The sequence below is a fragment of the Hemitrygon akajei genome, unplaced genomic scaffold (assembly GCF_048418815.1).
Source record: "Hemitrygon akajei unplaced genomic scaffold, sHemAka1.3 Scf000034, whole genome shotgun sequence".
Taxonomy (NCBI): domain Eukaryota; kingdom Metazoa; phylum Chordata; class Chondrichthyes; order Myliobatiformes; family Dasyatidae; genus Hemitrygon; species Hemitrygon akajei.
The window spans coordinates 9631636-9653041 of NW_027331920.1; the positions used below are offsets into that span (position 1 = coordinate 9631636).

General features: G+C 45.8%; 1 protein-coding gene across 4 annotated transcripts; it reads right to left on the reverse strand.

The window, feature by feature from the left end:
• Positions 1-243: 243 nt before the first annotated feature.
• Positions 244-21244, reverse strand: LOC140720012 (zinc-binding protein A33-like). Of its 4 annotated transcripts, XM_073034918.1 has the most exons (7): positions 20828-21244; positions 20272-20367; positions 19628-19861; positions 18052-18074; positions 17846-17964; positions 1556-1685; positions 872-1037 (listed from the first exon to the last, which is right to left on the reverse strand). In XM_073034918.1, exons 1-7 carry the CDS (start codon positions 21236-21238, stop codon positions 986-988), a joined length of 1065 nt encoding a protein of 354 aa, XP_072891019.1. In that variant the 5' UTR covers positions 21239-21244; the 3' UTR covers positions 872-985. The 4 variants fall into 4 exon arrangements, with proteins under 4 accessions (XP_072891017.1, XP_072891019.1, XP_072891018.1 ...); XM_073034916.1 differs by lacking the exon at positions 1556-1685 and having other exon boundaries at positions 244-1037; XM_073034917.1 differs by lacking the exons at positions 872-1037; positions 1556-1685 and adding an exon at positions 10317-11749.
• Positions 21245-21406: the final 162 nt, after the last annotated feature.

Genomic DNA, 21406 nt, shown 5'->3' on the forward strand with positions numbered 1-21406 from the left:
TAGCCACTTTTTCACATATGTTCTGGTCAAGTTCTTCATCAAAATCTTTTTGGAAATCTTTATTTTCTACAATTTCTAAAGCTCTGAAAATTAATTTACAACCTAATGTACAAACCTTTGATTTCTGTCTATACATGCAGACCTCGCATGACCTTTATCCTCCTCCACCTCATTATCTGCTCTAACACTCTGGTTCCCCTCCCTCTGCAAATCTTTTTTACCCCCCCCCCCCCCCCGCCGAGCAGCACTGGCAAATCTATCCGCAAGAATGTTACTCCCCCTCCAGTTCAGGGGCAAACCGTCCCGTCGGAACAAGCCCCACCTTCCCGGGAACAAAGCCCAATTGTCCAGAAACATGAAGCCCTCCACCTGCACCATCTCCTTAGCCACGTATTTAGCTGCACTCTCCGCACATTTATATTTACAGGGACTTTACTCCTGACGCCGGTCCCGGGACCCGACCCGTTTACAGATCGAAGCGGAACCGGAGCAGATTCTCAGCCACTGGTTTTCATCCCAGGTCGCGAAGAAAGGATAAAGTTTCCCCGTGAATTTATTCCTGTTGAAGGTGTGGAGATGGGACTTGGTCTCCGCGTTGTAAAATGAAACTGTCCCGGACTCGTAACTGAGATAAACTCCCACCCTCCCGGGGATGGGACCGGCAGGGAGATGGGACTCGGGGGAGGAGACAAGACGGAGGAAGATACAACCAAGGGACACGTCATAATCCCGATGTAACACGTCATCATCCCGCCCGATGACCCAGAATCCGGTCTCCGGACTCAGTCTGACCCCTCTCTTCCTCTTCACAGACCCTGCGGCGACTCCCAGACCCCAGTCCTGATTCCCCGTCACCTCCACCTCCCAGTAATGTCTCCCCGATGTGAATCCCTCCGATCCCAGCACACATTCCCAGAATGTGAATCTCTTCCCGGTGTTAGGGAGATTCCTCTGGGTCCCGGTCCATCTCACACTCTTCCGATCCTCAGACACCTCGAGACACGGATGCGCCGTTTCCACATCCAGGGTGACAGAGACTGGGGGGAGAAGCAGAGAATTAGAGAGTCCCCGGGGATCGGGGGGAGACTCGGACAGCGCGGCCCCGGGGATCGGGGGGAGACTCGGGCAATGCGGCCCCGGGGATCGGGGGAAGAATCGGGCGGCGCGGCCCCGGGGATCGGGGGGAGACTCGGGCGGCGCGGCCCCGGGGATCGGGGGGAGACTCGGGCGGCGCGGCCCCGGGGATCGGGGGGAGACTCGGGCAGCGGGGCCCCGGGGATCGGGGGGAGACTCGGGCAGCGGGGCCCCGGGGATCGGGGGGAGACTCGGGCAGCGGGGCCCCGGGGATCGGGGGGAGACTCGGGCAGCGCGGCCCCGGGGATCGGGGGGAGACTCGGGCAGCGCGGCCCCGGGGTTCGGGGGGAGAGACTCGGGCGGCGCGGCCCCGGGGATCGGGGGGAGACTCGGGCGGCGCGGCCCCGGGGATCGGGGGGGAGACTCGGGCAGCGCGGCCCCGGGGATCGGATGGACAACTAATGTCTACCCAAGGGTTTACCGCTGGATGAAGAGCAGAGAGACCCCTGGTCCTTGACTCCTCAGACAGGGGAAACATCCTCCCTCACTCCTGCCTGTTGACCCCTGAAAGAATTTTGTGTTTCCATGAGATCTCCTCTCATTCTTTGCAACTGGGAACAGAGAACATAGAGCAGTACAGCACAGAAACAGGGCCGTCATACAATGTTCACATTCATTTGTGAGTGTGAAGTGGGGGAGTATGATGGTTTGAGACAGTAAAGGAGGTGATAATGGGAACCAGTAGGGGAGAGATGAATGGCAGATTGAACCAGGAGGGGGAGGGGTGGAAAGCCTGTGGGTGAACTGTGTGTGTAGACGTAATGAGAAGCTAGAGGGGGCAAAGATGGCAGATGAGGATGACTTTGTCCCCTTTCCCACAACCCCATCCCCCGCAGCCCCTCATTAGGGCAGGGGATGAATTTGCAGGAACCCTTAAGCAACACATGTCTTGATGAAGTGTTTCAGTCTGAACCGTGGACTGTTTACTCTTTTCCATAGAAACTTCCCGGCCTGCTGTTCCTCCAACAATTTGTGTGTGTTACTCTGCTTTAAATATACTCAATTATTTGGCCTCCACAGCTGCCTGTGGCAAATTCACTATCCTGTGGATAAAGGAATTTCTCCCCATCTCTGCCCTAAATGGACATCCCTATAGTCGGAGGCTGTGCTTACCGTTCTCGACCCACCCACATCCTCCCAACATCAACTCTCTCCAGACAGGTGTCAGGGAGATCTGGCGAGACCCTTCATCAGGACCTGTGTAGCTTGGATTACCAGCATCTGCAGATTTTCTCCTGTTTGATTTTTAAAGCAGAAGTTAATAAGTAAACTTCTTGATTGGTCAGTGTCTCCAATGTTACGGGGAGGAGGCGGGAGAACAGGGTTGAGAGGGATAATAAATCAGCCATTCTTCTAAACTCCCGTGAGTACAGGCCCAGAACCATCAAACACTCCTCATATGTTAACTCTTTCATTCCCGGAATTATTCTTGTGAATCTTCTGCACCCCCTCCAATGCCAGTACATGTTTTCCAATAGAAGGGACCAAAACTGCTCACAATACTCCCAGTGTGGTCTGACCAATGCCTTATAAAACCTCAGCATTACATCCTTGCTCTTGTACTCTAATCCTCTCGAAATGAAAGCAAACATTGAGTTTGCCAATCTTACCACTGACACAAACTGCAAGTTAACCTTCAGGGAATCCTGCACAAGGACACGCATGTCCCTTTGCACCTCTGATTTTTGAATTTTGCCCTGTTTACAGAATTGTCTATGTCTTTATTCCTTCGACTAAAATCGTACCTGCCTAAGTTTGTACCTGCCAAACTCTACCTGTGCTACAAGATCCTTATTCCGTATACCGGTGCATTCAAATAAGACCATAAGACAAAGCAGCAGAAGCCGGCCATTCGGTCGTTCGAATCTGCTCCGCCATTTTATCATGAGCTGATCCATTCTCCCATTTATTCCCACTCCCCCACTGTCTCACCATGACCTTTGATGCCCTGGCTACTCAGATACCTATCAATCTCTGCCTTAAATACACCCAATGACCTGGCTTCCGCAGCCGCAAGAAATCCACAGATTCACCACCCTCTGGCTAAAAAAAATTCTTCGCATCTCCGTTCTATTACTCGATTTAAATAATAGTCTGCCCGTTTATTTCTTCTACCAACGTGCATGACCATACACTTTTCAACATTGTATTTCTTTTGCCACTTCTTTGACCATTCTTCCAATCTATCCAAGTCTCTCTGCAGACTCTCTGTTTCCTCAGCACTACCGTCCCCTCCACTTATCTTTGTATCATCAGCAAACTTAGCCACAAAACCATCTATTCCATAATCCAAATCGTTGATATACAACGTAAAAAGAAGCGGCCCTAACACGGACCCCTGTGGAACACCACTGGTAACTGGCAGCCAACCAGAATGGGATCCTTTATTCCCACTCTCTGTTTCCTGCCAATCAGGCAACGCTCTATCCACATATATAAATTTCCCATAATTCCATGGGCTCTTATCTTGTTTAGCAGCCTCATATGTGCGGCACCTTGTCAAAGGCCTTCTGAAAATCCAAATACACAACATCCACTGCATCTCCCTTGTCTAGCCTACTTGTAATTTCCTCAAAAAATTTCAATGGGTTTGTCAGGCAGGATTTTCCTTCAAGGAAACCATGCTGAGTTTGGCCTATCTTGTCATATGCCTCCAGGTACTCCATAACCTCATCCTTGACAATTGACTCCAGAAACTTCCCAACCATTTCTCAAGCTAACAGGTCTATAATTTACTTTTTGCTTCCTTGCCCCCTTCTTAAATACCAGAGTTGCATTTACAATCTTCCACTCCTCCGGAACCATGCCAGGGTCTATTGACTTTTGAAAGATCATTGCTAATGCCTCCGCGATCTCCACAGCTACTTCCTTCAGAACACAAGGGTGCATTCCATCTGGTCCTGGAGATTTATCTACCCTTAGACTATCCAGCTCCCTGAGTACTTACTCTGTTGTAATTGTGACTGCGCACACTTCTCTTCCCTGACACCCTTGAGTGCCCGGTATACTGCTGATATCTTCCTCAGTGAGGACTGATGCAAATACTCGTTCAGTTCCTCAGCCATCTGCTTATCTCCCATTACAATTTCTCCAGCATCATTTTCTATTGGTCCTTTCTCCACTCTCACCCGTTTTTTACTCTTTATATACTTGAAAACACTTTTAGCATCTTCTTTGATGTTATTTGCTAGCTTCCTTTTATAGTTAATCTTTTCCCTCTTAACGGCCTTCTTAGTTTCCTTTTGTAAGCTTTTAAAACTTCCCAATCCTCTGTCTTCCCACTAATTTTTGTTTCCTTGAATGCCCTCTCCTTTGCTTTTACTTTGGCTTTGACTTCTCTTCTCAGCCACGGTCGCATCGTTTTTCTATTCGAAAATTTCTTCTTTTTTGGAATATATCTATGTTGCACCTGACTCACTTCTCGCATAAACTCCAGCCACTGCTGCTCTGCCGCCCTTCCGCTAGTGTCCCTTTCCAGTCAAATTTGGCCAGTTCCTCTCTCGTGCCACTGTAATTTCCTTTACTCCACTGCAATACCGACACATCGGATCTCGGCTTCTCTTTCTCAAATTTCACAGTGAACTCAATCATGTTACAATCACTGCCTCCTAACGGTTCCTTCACCTCAATCTCTCTAATCACCTCTGGGTCATTACACAATATCCAATCCAGTACCTCTGATCCCCTAGTGGGCTCAACAACAAGCTGTTCTGAAAAGCCATCTCGTAGACATTCTACAAATTCTCTGTCTTGAGATCCAGTGTCGACCTGATTTTCCCAATCCACTCGCATGTTAAAATCCCCCACAATTATCATAACACTGCCCTTCTGGCAAGCCTTTTCAATTTCCTGTTGTAATTTGTAGTCCACCTCACTGCAGCTGTTAGGAGGCCTGTAGATAACAGCCATCAGGATCCTTTTACCCCGCTATTTCTTAGCTCAACCCAGAAAGATTCTTCCGATCCTATGTCACCTCTTTCTAATGATTTAATATCATTTCTTACCAATAAAGCCACGCCAACCCCTCTGCCTACCTGCCTATCCTTCCGATACACCGTGTATCCTTGGATGTTCAGCTCTCAGAGACATGCATCCTTTAGCCACGTCTCAGTGATGGCCACAAAATTATACCTGCCAATCTGTAGCTGTACGACAAGATCATCCACCTTATTCCTTATGCTGTGTGTATTTAAGTATAACACCTTAACTCCAGTATTTGATACTTTTTGATTTGATTGCACTGCAACTCATCCCAGTGGCTGCAAATTTGCCCCATCACCTGCCTGTCCTTCCTGACATCTTTACTGCTCACTATCTTAGATTTATTTCTGTTCTCCCCCTCCTCCACTCTATCATTCCGGTTTCCCATCCCCCTGCCAAATTAGTTTAAACCCTCCCTAACAGCTCTATTAAACATTCCCGCTATGGTTCAGGTGTAACCCGTCCTTTTTGAACAGGTAATACGTCCCCCTGAAGAGATACCAATGATCCAAGAATCTGAAGCCCTGCCCCCTGCACCAGTCTCTCAGCCACGCATTCATCTGCCTGATCCTACTATTCTTGCCCTCGCTAGCACGGGGCACAGGTAGCAATCCGGAGATTACTACCCTGGAGGTCCTGCTTCTCAGCTTCCTTCCTAACTCCGGGAAATCTCTCTTCAGGACCTCCTCCCTTTTCCTCTCTATGTCATTGGTACCAACATGTACCAAGACAGCTGGCTGCTCGCCCTCTCCCTTCAGAATATTCTGGACCCGAACCGAGACATCCCGTACCCTGGCACCTGGGAGGCAGCACACCATGCGGGTATCTCTACCAGGCTCACAGAATCTCCTGTCTGTTCCCCTGACTATGGAATCCCCTATGACTACCGCATTCCTCTTCTCCCTCCTTCCCTCCTGCACAACAGCGCCAGGCTCAGTGCCAGAGACCCGGTCACCGTGGCCGTCCCCTGTCAGGTCATCCCCCTCGACAGCATCCGAAATGATATACTTGTTGCTGAGGGGGGCAGCCACAGGGGTGCTCTCCACTATCCGGGCATTTCCCTTCCCCCTCCTGACAGTCACCCAGTTTTCTGACCCCTGTAGCCTAGGGATGACTACCTCCCTGTAGCTCCTGTCTATCACCTCTTCATTTTCTCGAATAAGCAGTAGGTCATCAAGCTGCAGCTCCAGATCCCTAACACGGTCTCCGAGGAGCTGAATCTCGGTTCACCTGGTGCAGATGTGGCTATCAGGGAGGCTGGAGGTCTCGCAGGATTCCCACATCCGACACCCTGAACAAAGCACTAACCCTGCAGACATGCTACCTAATTCTACAGGAATGAAACAAAGAAAGATAGGTCTACTCACCCACTTACTTCGCCAAGCACACGAACTTTTTAAACCGTCAGCTAATGTGCCCTGCTGATCCCCCGTCCGTCGGGCCGATTTGCCAAGGGGAGGAAAAGAGTCGGTGCCTCGCTCTCGCCTCTTCCCGTTACCGCCTAAGCCCGTTGAGCCAAAGCCCTACACTCTGCTGCCACCCACTCCGCTGCCCGCTGTATAGGGTGGTCATCTTTTTCAACTCTCCGCGCTGTCCTGCGCAGTCTCGCCATTCTTGTATACGAAGTTTTTTAAAAAACTGCCTCCCTTCAGAATTTAGCTCCCACGCCACCCTTCTTGTCCCAATCTAAAGCCTATTCCACACTGTCCACATGAAATTCAGCAAGGCCTTTGATGTTGATGATAGACCACACTTGGAGCATTGTCTGCATTTCCGGTTCCCGAATATGGGGAGGATTTCATTACACTGGACAGGAGGCTTCAGGAGGATGTTACCAGGACTGGGGGCTTGGGTTAAAAGCAGAGAGTGGATAAGCTTGGGCTATTCAGCTGTAGTGTAGGATGTTCAGGTATGACCCCTTATCAAGGTAAATAATTCATAAGGAGCTTAAGTAACGTTTCTTTTTCCAAGAAATGGGAGTACAGAACCAGAGGCCTCGGATTGAAAGTGAGACGGGAAATTTTTCTGAGTGGTCTATCGGTTAACATTCTCATAGAGAGGGAGGTTGGTGAATGGAATTTGCCCTCAGACGCTGTAGAAACAGGTAAAAATAAAATATTTTAAAATAAATTTGGGCAGGTACACAGATGGGAAATGGTTAGAGGGATGGGGGTTGCAAACACACACAAATGGGACATGCTGAAGAAGACATCTTAGTCTTGCAAATTGATGAAGTGGGCCGTGAGTTCAACATCCGTTAAACCCTCCCAGATCATCCTCCTGAGGAATCTCACCCCGGAGTCTGTCTGTGAAGTGTTGATGTGACGTCACGTCAGAGGTAAGGATGGCAGATTTCAATCCTAAATGGAAATTTGTGCCTGTTTCTGTGGACGTGTGTCACACTCTGATAGTATATTGTGTGTGTGTTGATTGTGGTAAATATCCGTGTGTACACATTGAAGGAGAGTGTACACATTGAAGAATTTGTATGTTACAGTGTGTCATCACATGTCTGGAGTGTGTTGACAATGTATCACACGTGATTGAGTTGTTTAAATGAATAAATGACTGTCTGTGAAGAGATTGGTTTCCAGGTTACTGGGGGAAATAACAACGTACATTGCTGAGGCTCTGACTACAATCTGCCAGTCCTTCCTGTTTATGTGTGTGAGGGAGCTTTGCCAGGCCGGTTATGCTGTGTGTGCTTCTCCTGAGGTGAAATCTTGACCTATGTCAATGCTTGTTGGTGTGTCCGAGCTCATTCTCACAATGCTTCAATGTAGTGGTCTGATAACCATAAGACATAGGAGCAGAATTAGGCCATTTGCCCATCGAGTCTGCTCCGCCATTCAAACATGGCTGATCCTTTTTTTCCCTCCTCAGCCCCACTACCTGGTCTTCTCCCCGTAACCTTTGATGCTGTGTCCAATCTAGAACCTGTCAAGCTCTGCCTTAAATACACCCAAAAGGTTCCACAAATTCACCAGCCGCTGGCTCAAATTTCTTCGCATCTGTTTTAAATAGACGCCCCTCTATCTTGAGGTTGTGCCCTGTTGTCCTAAACTCCACCACCATGGGAAACATCCTTTCCACATCTACTCTGTCTAGGACTTTCAACATTCGAAAGGTTTTAATGAGATCCCCCCTCATCTTTCTAAATTCCAGCGAGTACAGACACAGAGCTATCAAACGTTCCTCGTATGATAACCCTTTCATTCCTGGAATGATCCTTATGAAATGAACCTTCTGCAATGCCAGCACATCTTTTCTTAGATGAGGAGCCCAAAACTGTTCACAATACTCAAGGTGAGGCTTCACCAGTGCCTTATAAAGCCTCAGCATCACATCCCTGCTCTTGGATTGAATGCTATCTAAACCCCTTGAATTGAATGCTAACATTGGATTTGCCTTCCTCACCACTGACTCTACCTGCAAGTTAACCTTTAGTGTGTTCTGCAGAATGACTGCCAAGTCCATTTTATTCTCAGCCTTTTGGGTTTTCTCCCCATCTGAAAAAAAAATCTGCACATTATTTCTACGACCAAAGAGCATGGCCATGCATTTTCCAACATTGTATATCATTTGCCACTTTCTTTCCCATTCTCATCATTCAAGTCCTTGTCCAGCCTAACTGTTTCCTCAACACTACCGGCCCCTACACCAATCTTTGTATCATATGCAAACTTGGAAACAAAGCCATCTACTCTAGGACAAGAGGGTATGAATACAGGATTGAAGGACGTCCTTTTAGAACTGAGATGCGGAGAAACTACTTTAGTCAGTGTGTGGAAAATCTGTGGAATTTGTTGCTAAGGCCAAGTCATATTTAAGGCAGAGATAGATAGGTTCTTGATTAGCCAGGGCATCAAAGAGTATAGGGTGAAAGCAGGGGAGTGGGGATGACTGGAAGAATTGGATCAGCCCATGACTGAATGGTGGAGCAGACTCAATGGGCTAAATGGCCAACTTCTGCTCCTATATCTTATGGTCCATTCCTCAGCTAAATCTTGATATACAGCGTAAAATGAAGGTGGCCTAACACTGACCCCTGTGGAACCAACCAGAAAAGGATCCCTTTACTCTCATTTTCTGTTCCCTACCAATCAGCCAATGTTCTAACCATGCCTGTAACTTTTCTGTAATACCATGGCCTCTTAACCTGGTTACCACCTTCATGTGTGGCACCTTGTCAAAGGCCTTCCGAGATTCCAAATATACAACATCCACTGCATCCCCTTTATCTATCCTGCTTGTAATCTCCTCAAAGAATCCCAACAGGTTTGTCAGGCAGGATATTCCCTTAACAAAGCCATGCTGACTTGTCCTGTCTTGTCCAGTGTCACCAAGTATTCCATAACCTCATACTTAACAATTGACTCCAATTTCTTCCCAACCACAGGAGTGATTGTTAACTGGTCAATAATTTCCTTTCTGCTGTCTTCCTCCTTACTTAAAGGGCTAAGTGACATTTGCCATTTTCCAGTCCTCTGGCACCATGCCAGGGTCCAGTGATTTTTGAAAGATTATTTCAAATGCCTCCATAATTTCTACTGCGACCTCTTTCAGAACACTAGGGTGCAGTTCATCTGGTCCGGGTGACTTATGTACCTTTACGGCTTTCAGATTTTTGAGCACCTTCTCCCTTGTAACAGTAACTGCACTCACTTCTCTTCCCTAGCACCATTCAACACCGGGCACACTGCTAGTGTCTTCCACGGTGAAGACTGGTGCAAAATATTTGGTTTATCTGCAATCTCTTTATCCCGCGTTATTATATATCTCATTTTCTTGCGGTCCTATATCCACTCTCATCTCTGTTTTATTTGTTTACAATACTTGAAAAACAATTTGATATTGTTTGCTAACTTGTTTTACAAAGACAGGTGTGTAAGCCTGAAGGATCATTGGAGACCAGAGTCACCCGAACCACAAACTGTACCAGTTGCTACCATCCGGGATACGGTACAGCAGCGTAAAAGCCAGGAGCAACAGGCTCCGGGACAGCTTCTTCAACCAGGCCATCAGACTGATTAACTCGTGCTGACACATCTGTATTTCTATGTTATATTGACCAGCATGTTATACAAATAATTCATCATAAATTACTATAAATTGCACATTGCACATTTAGACGGAGACGTAAAGTAAAGATTTTTAATCCTCATTGTGTATGAAGGATGTAAGTAATAAAGTCAATTCAATTCAAATCAATTTCTTGTTTATTTTTTCCCACCAATCATCCTTTTAGTTCCTCTCTGTAGATATTTAAAAGCTTCCCAATCCTCTGTCTTCCTACTAATTTTTGTTGTGTTGTATACCATATATGTCAAACTCAAGGCCCGCGGGCCAAATCCGGCCCACGGTGGAATTATCTTTGGCCCGCGAGATAATATCTAATTACTATTAAAGCTGGCCCCAGTAATCGAAGTGCCTATGGCGTATGATATGGCTAATGCTGAGTTTATTCAGGTACCAGGTTTTCAGGGTTTTTAGTGTTTATTCGGTTTCCCTGGTTTATTTCCTGAATATCATTAATGAATAAATGGAGCGCCCGCGATGTGCGGTCAAAATAGTGGATTGGTGGGCAGGATCCGGAAGATGCGGGAGGAAAACGGCGCAGGTGAGCTGACAGCTTATCACTGCATCATACACCAGGAATCGTTGTGTGGCAAAGCCTTGAAAATGGAACATATAATGAGCACCATAACACGAGCAGTTAACTTCATAAGAGCCAAAGGTTTGAATCACCGTGAGTTCAAATCGTTTCTGGAGGAGTTGGGTTCAGAATATAATGATTTGCCCTCACACAGAGGTGCGATGGTTAAGCCAAGGAAAAGTGCTGAAAAGATGTTTCGAGTTGCGTGAGGAGATCTGTCAGTTCATGGAAAGCAAAGGGAAAGACACAACAGAGCTCCGGGATAAAAAGTTGCTTTGTGAAATGGCGTTTCTGTGTGACATCACGAGCCATCTCAATGCGCTCAACGTGCAGCTTCAGGGGCGGGGTCGTGTGATCACAGACATGTACGCTGCGGTGAGGGCTTTTAAAACCAAGCTGCGCCTGTGGGAGACGCAGATGCAGCAAGAAAACTTGAGCCATTTTCCGTGTTGCCAAACTATGAAAGAGCAGGTTTCTACCGCAGTGTTCCCACGTGCAAAGTTTGCTGAAAAACTTAGCATACTTGGTGCCGACTTCACACGGCGATTTGCCGACTTTGAAGCCCAAAAAAGCAGGTTTGAACTGCTCAGTAATCCATTTGCAGCTGACGGGGAAAGCGCACCAACCAACATACAAATGGAGCTGACTGAACTCCAATGTAGTGACACACTCAAGGCAAAGTATGACTCGGTGGGCGCTGCACAGTTTCCACGTTTCATTCCCGACACAATGCCCCAGCTGCGTACCCAAGCTGCTCAAATGCTCTCTATGTCTGGCAGCACATATCTGTGTGAACAACTGTTCTCTTTGATGAAGATAAACAAAACATCACACAGGAGTCGTCTTTCTGATGAACACCTTCACTCAATTCTGAGGATTTCCTCAGCTCAGAGCCTGACTCCAAACATTGATGAACTTGCATCCAAGATGAGATGCCAAGTATCTGGCTTAGACTAGTGTGAATCACAGAGTGTTGGCCTGTGGAAAAATGTTTTCATTAGAAATTACTCCGGAAAAGCTGCAGATAAAGCCATAAGAAATAAATGCAACTGATTTTTTATTTATTTAATGTTCAATGTTGTTTTTGTAGGCAATAACCTAAGCTTTGTTAGTTCCAGGTTAATATGTGTAATAAATTCATTTCAATAAGTTTTGCAATAAACGCTGAACCAGTCCGGCCCTCGACTTGTACTGATTTTTAAATTTTGGCCCACTGTGTATTTGAGTTTCACACCCCTACGTTAGGTCTACATTTGTGTTTGCTAATGCTTGATTTCAAACGGTTTATTAATGGAAAAGGTATGGCTCCTAAAACAATCTTAGCCGAAATAGCATCATTTCTTTCTTGTTGCCTACTTTCTTGTAATCTACGTCTGTAAGTTAATATCAATCATAAAAAGAATGCTTGCTAGGCAATCTGCTTCATAAAAAACAAAATTCGTAAAGTGAAACAATTTTAGAGATAGCAGAGACTGACACACATGAGAGCAGGTTGAAAAAATTAAGGCAACGAAAGCTGTGGGAACACGCGCGCGTGCACAACTGATCTGGCCCGCATGAAGTCGCATTTTTCTCAATCCGGCCCGTGACCTAAAATGAGTTTGACACCCCTGCCTTAAGGGAAGGCAAGCTGTCTTTGCCCTATTTTATCATGTGCTTCCATGTACCCGAAAGCTCGTCCTTAATACTGGACTCTAACATCTTCCCAAGCACACCACATCCAGACTAACTCACCTATAATTTTCTTTCCCCAGCTGCTCTGCCTTCTTAAAGAGTGAAGTGACCTTTGCAATTTCCAGTCATCTTGAATGATCTATTGATTCTTGAAAGATCATTACTAATGCCCCCATATTCTCTTCAGCTAACTCTTTCCGAACACTGGGGTGTGGTCCACCTGGTCCAGGTACCTTCAGACCTTCAATCGTCCCACGCACTCTCTCCTTAGTATTAGCAACAGCACTCATTTCTCTCCCCGGACACCCTCACATTTCTGACGTACAGCTGTTATCATTCACAGTGAGGATTGACACACAATATTGAATAAGTACCTCTGCCACGTCCTTTGTCACATTTCTCCTCTCCAGTGTCATTTTCTAGGGTAGTGGTCACCAACCTTTATAAGCCCAACATCTACTACCTCGGCCTCAGTAAAAGGCGAGATCGACTCCAAATTGATTAGTCACACGCATGCGCACTGGGGCAGAAAAGACCAGAAGTAAAATCCCGCAACCCGGAAGTAGAAATAATGCATAAGAGCCGGGGGTACCCACTCTGTTTTGTACCGTGGACCGGTTTAATATTGAGAATATTCTTACGGACCAGCCGACGGGGGGGGTGGGGGGGGTGTTAAACACGACCTTTGTAATATTGGACACGGCCTACCCTACCACACTGAAGTCTACTGGTTAAGCAGAGGTGTTGTGCTCAAACATTTTCTTTCAATTACGTGCGGAAATTTGACTATTCATCAATGAGAAAGGGAAGCCAGTGGCAGAGTTCGATGACCCAGACTGGCTTCACGATCTTGCATTTTTGGTGGATATAACAGAGCACTTAAATGTGCTTAATGTTAACATGCAAAGGCCCAAACAAACTTGTTACGGAATATTACGACAGCATTTGTGCCTTTCAAATTAAATTAGGCCTGTGGGAGATGAAACTATCCCGGAGCAACCCAGCTCATTTCCCCTCTTTGCAGTCTGTGTGTGTCGCTCATGGTAATAATGACAACATGGACAGCTATAAGGACAAAATATCACGGCTGGAAAGTAAGTTTCAGAATCATTTTCAAATCTTCAGTTAGCTCAGAAGGAATTCTCACTATTTTGCTCAGCGTTTGCCGTCACCGCAGCATCGGATGTGCCGGAGGAACTCCAAATGGAACTAATTGAAATTCAGTGTAACTCGGCTTTGAAATATAAATTTGAGACTGTGAGTCTGGACTCATTCTATCAATACCTCGGACCGATGTACCCCAAGATGACAGACTTTGCCTCAAAGATCCTTTGCATGGTCGGGACAAGATATCTCTGTGAGCAGGCGTTCTCCACAATGAACATTAACAAATCCAAACTGCGCTCGCAGCTGACACACAAACATCTAAATGACATTATGAAAATCGGAACTGCCCAGAAACTGGTCCCTGATGTTGACAGGCTGGATAAGACCAATAGATGTCAGGTGTCTGGAAGCAGCAAGTGAAAAATGAGTGACACAGTTTGATGTTCTGCAACATGTAAGCAAAATGCATAATGGAATATTGAGTGTCATAATATTGTGATTCATTCATTTTCTGACTATTATTGTAAGTGTGATCACTTCAATAAAAAAATAGAGGCTGACTGTGTTCATTTTCTGGGTTTGATTGCTGGAAGCAGGCTAATAAAAATTAGGTGCAGTTGTGCAGCCTACATTTACTCTCTCACCTAGAGGGGGTCAGTTGTGCTGTGAGGATTACATTCCTTGACTTCTCTAGTGCCTTTAACACCATCCAGCCCAAGATCTTAAGGCACAAACTAACGGAGATGGGAGTAGACTCTCACATGGTGGATTGGATAGTCGACTACTTGACAGATAGACCTCAGTATGTGCGGTTGGGAGACTGTAGGTCTGACACGGTGGTCAGCAGCACAGGGGTGCCGCAGGGAACCGTACTCTCTCCGGTCCTGTTCACCCTGTACACATCAGACTTCCAATATAACTCGGAGTCCTGCCATGTGCAGAAGTTCTCTGATGACACGGCCATAGTGGGGTGTGTCAGGAATGGACAGGAGCAGGAGTATAGGAAACTGATACAGGACTTTGTGATATGGTGCAACTCAAACTACCTGCGTCTCAATATCACCAAGACCAAGGAGATGGTGGTGGACTTTAGGAGATCTAGGCCTCATATGGAGCCAGTGATCATTAATGGAGAATGTGTGGAGCAGGTTAAGACCTACAAGTATCTGGGAGTACAGTTAGACGAGAAGCTAGACTGGACTGCCAACACAGATGCCTTGTGCAGGAAGGCACAGAGTCGACTGTACTTCCTAAGAAGGTTGGCATCATTCAATGTCTGTAGTGAGATGCTGAAGATGTTCTATAGGTCAGTTGTGGAGAGCGCCGTCTTCTTTGTGGTGGCGTGTTGGGGAGGAAGCATTAAGAAGAGGGACGCCTCACGTCTTAATAAGCTGGTAAGGAAGGCGGGCTCTGTCGTGGGCAAAGTACTGGAGAGTTTAACATCGGTAGCTGAGCGAAGGGCGCTGAGTAGGCTACGGTCAATTATGGATAACTCTGAACATCCTCTACATAGCACCATCCAGAGACAGAGAAGCAGTTTCAGCGACAGGTTACTATCGATGCAATGCTCCTCAGACAGGATGAAGAGGTCAATACTCCCCAATGCCATTAGGCTTTACAATTCTACCGCCAGGACTTAGAACTTTTTAAAAGCTATTATTAATGCTTTTTGAGAGAGTGATTTAGATGCATATCATATACTTTACTGAGTTAAGTATTGTATGTAATTAGTTTTGCTACAACAAGTGTATGGGACATTGGAAAAAAGTTGAATTTCCCCATGGGGATGAATAAAGTATCTATCTATCTATCTATCTATCTATCTATCTATCTATCTATCTATCTATCTATCTATCTATCTATCTATCTATCTATTTGTTTTGTTAGGTCTACATTTGTGTCTGCTAATGTTCAATTTCAAATGGTTTATTAACGTAATGGGTGTGGCTCCCAAAACAATCTCAGCCAACGTAGCATCGTTTTTCTCTCTCCCTCATCACAACTTTCTTGTAGCCTACGACTGTAAGTTAATACCAATCATAAAAATAATGCTTGCTTGGCAATCTTCTTCATAAGAAACCGAATTTGTAAAGTGAAACACTTTGTAGTTATAGCAGAGACTGAGACACATGAGAGCAGGCTGAAAAAACGGAGGCAACGAAAGCTGCGTTCGCACGCGTCCGACTGATCCGGCCCGCATGAAGCTGCATTTTGCCCAATCTGGCCCGTGACCTAAAATGAGTTTGACACCCCTGTAAATGTATACCCTCTCTTTTGCCTTTACATTAACTTGTCTTCCCTTGTCAGCCACGGTTTTACTATTTTGCCATTTGAGTATTTATTTATTTTTGGAATACATCTATCCTTCACCTTCCTCATTTTCCCAGAAACTGACACCATTTCTGCTCTGCTCTCATCCCTGCCAGCATCTCCTTCCAATTTGCTTTGGCCAACTCCTCTCTCAGACCACTGTAATTTCTTTTACTCCTCTGAAATACTACAATGTCAGACTTTACTTTCTCCTTCTCAGATTTCAAGTTGAACTCAGTGACGTTGTGAGCACTGCTTCCTAAGGTTTCTTTTAACTACTCACCTCTGGTTCAATACATAACACCCAATCCAGTAGAGCTGTTCCCCGAGTAGGCTCAACGACAAACTGCTCTAGAAAGCCATCACATTGCATTCAACAAACTCACTCTCTTGAGATCCTTTACCAACCAGATTTTCCCAATTGACCTGCATGTTGAAATCTCCCATGATTATCATAACATTGCCCTTTTCATCAGCCTTTTCTATTTCCAGTTGTAATCTGTGGGCCTCAACCCACTGACTGTTGGGAGGCCTGTATATGACTGGTGTCAGTGTCATTTTTACTTTTGAAGTTCCTTACCTCAACCCACAAGGATTCAACATCTTCCAATCCTATGTCACATCTTGCTGCTGATTTACCAGCAGAGCCACACCACCCCATCAGCCTTCCTTCCTTCCTCCGATACATTGTGTAACCTTGGACATTCAGCTCCCAACTACAACCATCCTTCAGCCACGATTCCGTGATGGTCACAACATCATACCTGACAATCTGTAATAGTGTAACAAGATCATCCACCTTATTTCTCATACTCCATGCATTGAGATATAACACTTTGTGTACTGTATCTGCTACCCTTTTTAATTCTGCATTCCTAATGCACTGATACTCACCCTGCTGGCTGCAATTTTGTCCTCGGATCTGTCCGCCCTATCTGACAGTCTGACTGCACGATATCTTTGCATTTTTACCATCAGTCCTCTCCCTTCACTCCACTTCCAACCCCCCACCCCACCAAATTAGTTCAGACCCTCCCCGACAGCTCTATCAAACCTCTCTGTGAGAATATTGTTCTCCCTCAGGTTGAGGTGCGACCCATTCCTCCACCAGATGAGATCCCGATGATCCAAGAACCTGAATCCCTGTCCCCAGCCCCATCTTCTCAGCCATGTTTATCTGTCAAATTATCCTGTTTCTACCCTCACCAGCACGTGGCACAGGCAGCAATCCAGAAATTACAACCCTGGGGGTGCTGCTTCTGAGCTTTCTACCAAGCTCTCCAAATTCTATTTTCAGGACCTCTTTGCTTTTACTTCCAATGTCATTGTCCCAAAATTTACCAAGATATCTGGCTCTTTTCCCTCCCTCTCTAAAATGCTGCGGACACGATTCGAGGTATCCCTGACCCTGGCACACCGGAGGCAACATACCATTCGGGTGCCCCGTTCACATCAATAGATTCTCCTGTCTGTTCCCCTGGCGATTCAGTCCCCGATCACGACCACTCCCCTCTTCCTCCTCTAACAACAGTGAGAGATGCTGATCCGGAAGGGGAAAGACCTGTGTCAGTCAGAGTCTGCACTCACAGGGCACATGAAGGACTTGTGTATTTTCCTGACAATCCCTGTCACCACACTGATACCTGCTTTTATTCCCTACAATATTATCGTCAGTATTAAATTCCCAGTTCCTCTGGTAGATCCAAACTCATGTCCTGGTGTGTTAGTGCGTTTGCCTGGGATTGGAACACAGTGGATCATCTGCCAGTCCCGTGTATTGGTTGTATTGTGACCCTGTGCTGGTGTGTTCAGGGGTCTGACATCTCCAGCTGACCATGTGACAGTGATGCCTCCCAGTCGGTGGGGTTGATGTGGAATAAACTTCAGTTCCCCTTCAGCCCAGTATTACAGACAATCTTTGCCTCAAATTGGAACTAAATTGAGCTTCATGAACAAGGAGAAATGAATCTTTGTAAGTTTTACCTCGATTAATAGCATCAAGCGTTTCTCTCAGCACTGTGTTCAACAAATAGAGGTGATCGAATTTTTCAACCGGTAGGATCTCATCTGTCACTGACAATTCCTGGATATCGTCATTAATCCTGTAAATATTAAACTGCTGGTTATAAATTGCTATTCTGAACTATTTTACAAATCCATTCAGGGTTTCAGTAAAGAGCATGCCCTACCTTCTGTTCCGACGAGCTTCCTCCTGAAATAAACAAAACACAAATCTGATTAGACTTGGACTTACTGTCATTACAAGGTGTTGAAAATTTCCACTCCCGCAATCACTCAAACACACGGACAATACAGAACCACGGGGTAACTTACAGGGAATTTTTCTGAATGTCAGACCATTACTGAGAGGATGAAACTTACAGGGAAGACAGGACAGGCTGTGCATTTTCATCTGGATATGACGTCAGTGTGATAGGATGGAGGAATTGAAGATCAGTGATGTATGTGATCGTGTGCGGGTGGAGGAAGTACCTCTATTTATGGGGAGACTTGTGGGGAGTTGTAATTCCAGATAGATTTTAACAAATTCCACAAGAAATTTAGTGAAGAGGATGTGGAACTCAGTGCCACAGGAGTGGTTGAAATGGAACAGCAGAGATTGAATGTAATGGGGAGGCTGGATAAACACGTGAGGGACCAGAGATTTTGGGGCACTGTTGCTGGTTGTGGTGAGTAGGTGGCAGGAGGATTGTGAAGCAGGGAAATTGATAGAAGATGGACCGAATGGCCTGTTTATGCTAGAGAATGGGATATAATCCCATGCGAAATATATGCAAAAAATAAAGAGACAGTGAAAGTTTCCGTAATCTGATTGAAACCGGTTATGGAGGATAAGTCTGATGTGTGGGTCAAATTCTTTGTTCTCACTGATTGACAGGGAGACCCTCACACCCACCGCACCAGACACACTCACAGCCTGTGACTGGAACTGGGTGCTAATGGGAGTTTTAGAGGATATTTAATACGGTAATTAAGGAAACAGTCAGCAGCTCTGTGTTATGATCGGAGTAAATAATTTCAGAGAAATTTGCATTCAGTCCTGGGATGTACAGAAGTTATCCACATATCCACCACTCTCTGGGTGAAAAAGTTTTTCCGCATCACTGTTCTAAATGGCCTACCCCTTATTCTTAAACTGTGGCCTCTAGTTCAGGACTCACCCATCAGTGGGAACATGCTTCCTGCCTCCAGCGTGTCCAATCCCTTAATAATCTTATTATTATGGGACAACAACAACCCTGAATAGATGCATCAATTGTCTGATGAGAAACAGTTTACTGCCATTTGTAAATGCTGTGTGTAGGAGCAACACATCTGTTTTCTGTCTGCATTGTATTCTGTGTTAGGTGTTTATTATGGTAACTCGTCACGTGAGTGCAGGCATGGTAAAAGCGAAGGGAAAAAGTTACGTATCTGTACTTTGTTCTGGGCAATTTTGAGCTGCGGATGTCATTCTGTTCTTGACCACTGTGTTGCAGCTTACTTTACAATGAATTACCCTGAAGTTTCATCGCTTCAAGATTGTATTTTGCTAATGAAGGACTGAAAACGTATCTTGGACATTTTGAAATGTCATTATTGGCGTGATTGGAGGGTGCATCATGCAAATATAACAACTTGTGTGATGTCACCAGCAGCGACAATTGATTTGTTAGAATTGGCCGCTGTGCTGTGTTTATTTCAAATATACCACTGTTCATTTAGTGCCCTATGACAGAAACAAATTGAAATAGAATCCCTCACCTTGAGAAATATCACACTGTCTTTTTGATCCATCTGTTCCTTTAACTTAGTGATTTCCTCATGAATAATCCTTATATTCTCTTGAAGAGCTAGAAGATTTTTCTCCATTGGGTTGAGAATCCTCTTCTCTTCTTCCCTGAGATCCCTGAGTAAGCTCTGCTCTTTCTCAGTGATAATCTGGCGCAGTTCAGCAAACTGGGATGTGATGTGGGACTGAAGGCTGTGTGACTGTTCCTGTCGAAGGAAAGGTGAAGATTAATATACTGCATTGCTGTGCTCTGTTTCCTTTTATCGTTAAGTTCGGTCTATTAGAGTCCATGCTACTTCTGAGTGCATTCCCGTCAACACCATTCCCTCACGTTTTCCTGAAACCTACTCTCACTTATTGACCCATAAACTCCCATCTGATTCACGCACACCCTCCCCACCTTTACAGGGTTAACGGTAATTAGCCATTCATCCGGCATGTCCTTGAGTTGTGTCGGAATCTCTCGTGGTCACAGGGGAAGCATGCAAACTCCACACAGAGAGCAGCAGAGGTCAGGATCAAACCCAGGTCACTGGAGCTGCGATACTCTGCTATTCTGCATTAAAGGGAGCAAAACTCAACAGTAATATCAGAAATTATGCTCAGGAAGCCTCACCTGAAATCCGGAAATCTTCTCTTTCTGTTGCTGCTCCTTTTCCTGGAAGTCTGATTTTTTTTTTGTGAGAGAGTCTAAGGAAGATTTTAGCTGATCCTGGATGTCAGAGAGTGAAGGAAATAGAAACAAAGATGCATCAAAAGAAACAGGTGATCAAACCCGATTATCACACAAAATGCCGGAGGAACTCAGTGAGTCAGGCTGCATCTATTCAGGGGAAATAAACAGTCGGTGTTTCGGGATGAGACCCTTCATTAGGACTGGGAAGGAATGGGACAGGAGCCAGAATAAAAAGATGAGAACCAGCTGACAGGTGAAACAACGTGAGGGGGGACGTGGGGGAGGGTAATGAAGTGAGAAGCTGAGAGGGGACAGGTGGAAGAGGTAAAGGGCTGGAGAAGAAGGAATATAATATGAGAGGACAATCGACCATGGAAAAAACGGGAGGAACTGGGCTGTTTGCGGCCCTGAATGGTGACGAGGGAGGAGGTTAGGAGTCAGGTGTAGCAAAGGACAAAGGAAATGTGTTAAGTGTTAAATTAACGTTAGTTTTTACCTTATAGTTTTTAACAGCTTCTTCAATCAGCACAAATCGATGCTCTCTGTGTTCCTGCGCAGCTGCACAGATCACACAGATTAGTGTTTTGTCCGTTTCACAAAACAACTTCAGTTCTTCCTCATGTTCCTCGCAGTGACGTTTACTTTCCTTCCCTTTCCGATTCAGGTTTAGATTTCGAAATTTTTCAGCCAGATTTGCTAAGGCCCGATTCGCCCTGAGGGTGCGGTCAGCAAACACCTCTCTACATTCCGGGCAGGAGTTTCTCTCCTCACTTTCCCAACACCGTGTGATACAAGAGCGACAGAAGTTGTGTCCACACTCCAGTATAACCGGATCGGTGAAGAAATCCAGGCAGATGGGACAAATTACCTCCTCGCTCAAACTCTCGGCCGGTCCTTTCGAAGCCATGTTAACTCCCAGCACTTCCTGATTCAGAATGCTTTCGCGTTCCGGGAGCTGCTGATCCCCTGCAGAACCGCGATTGTCCACTACGCGCGTTGCAGACTCGGGGAATCAAACAACACACACACAATGCTGGTGGAACACAGCAGGCCAGGCAGGGAGAAGCACTGACGA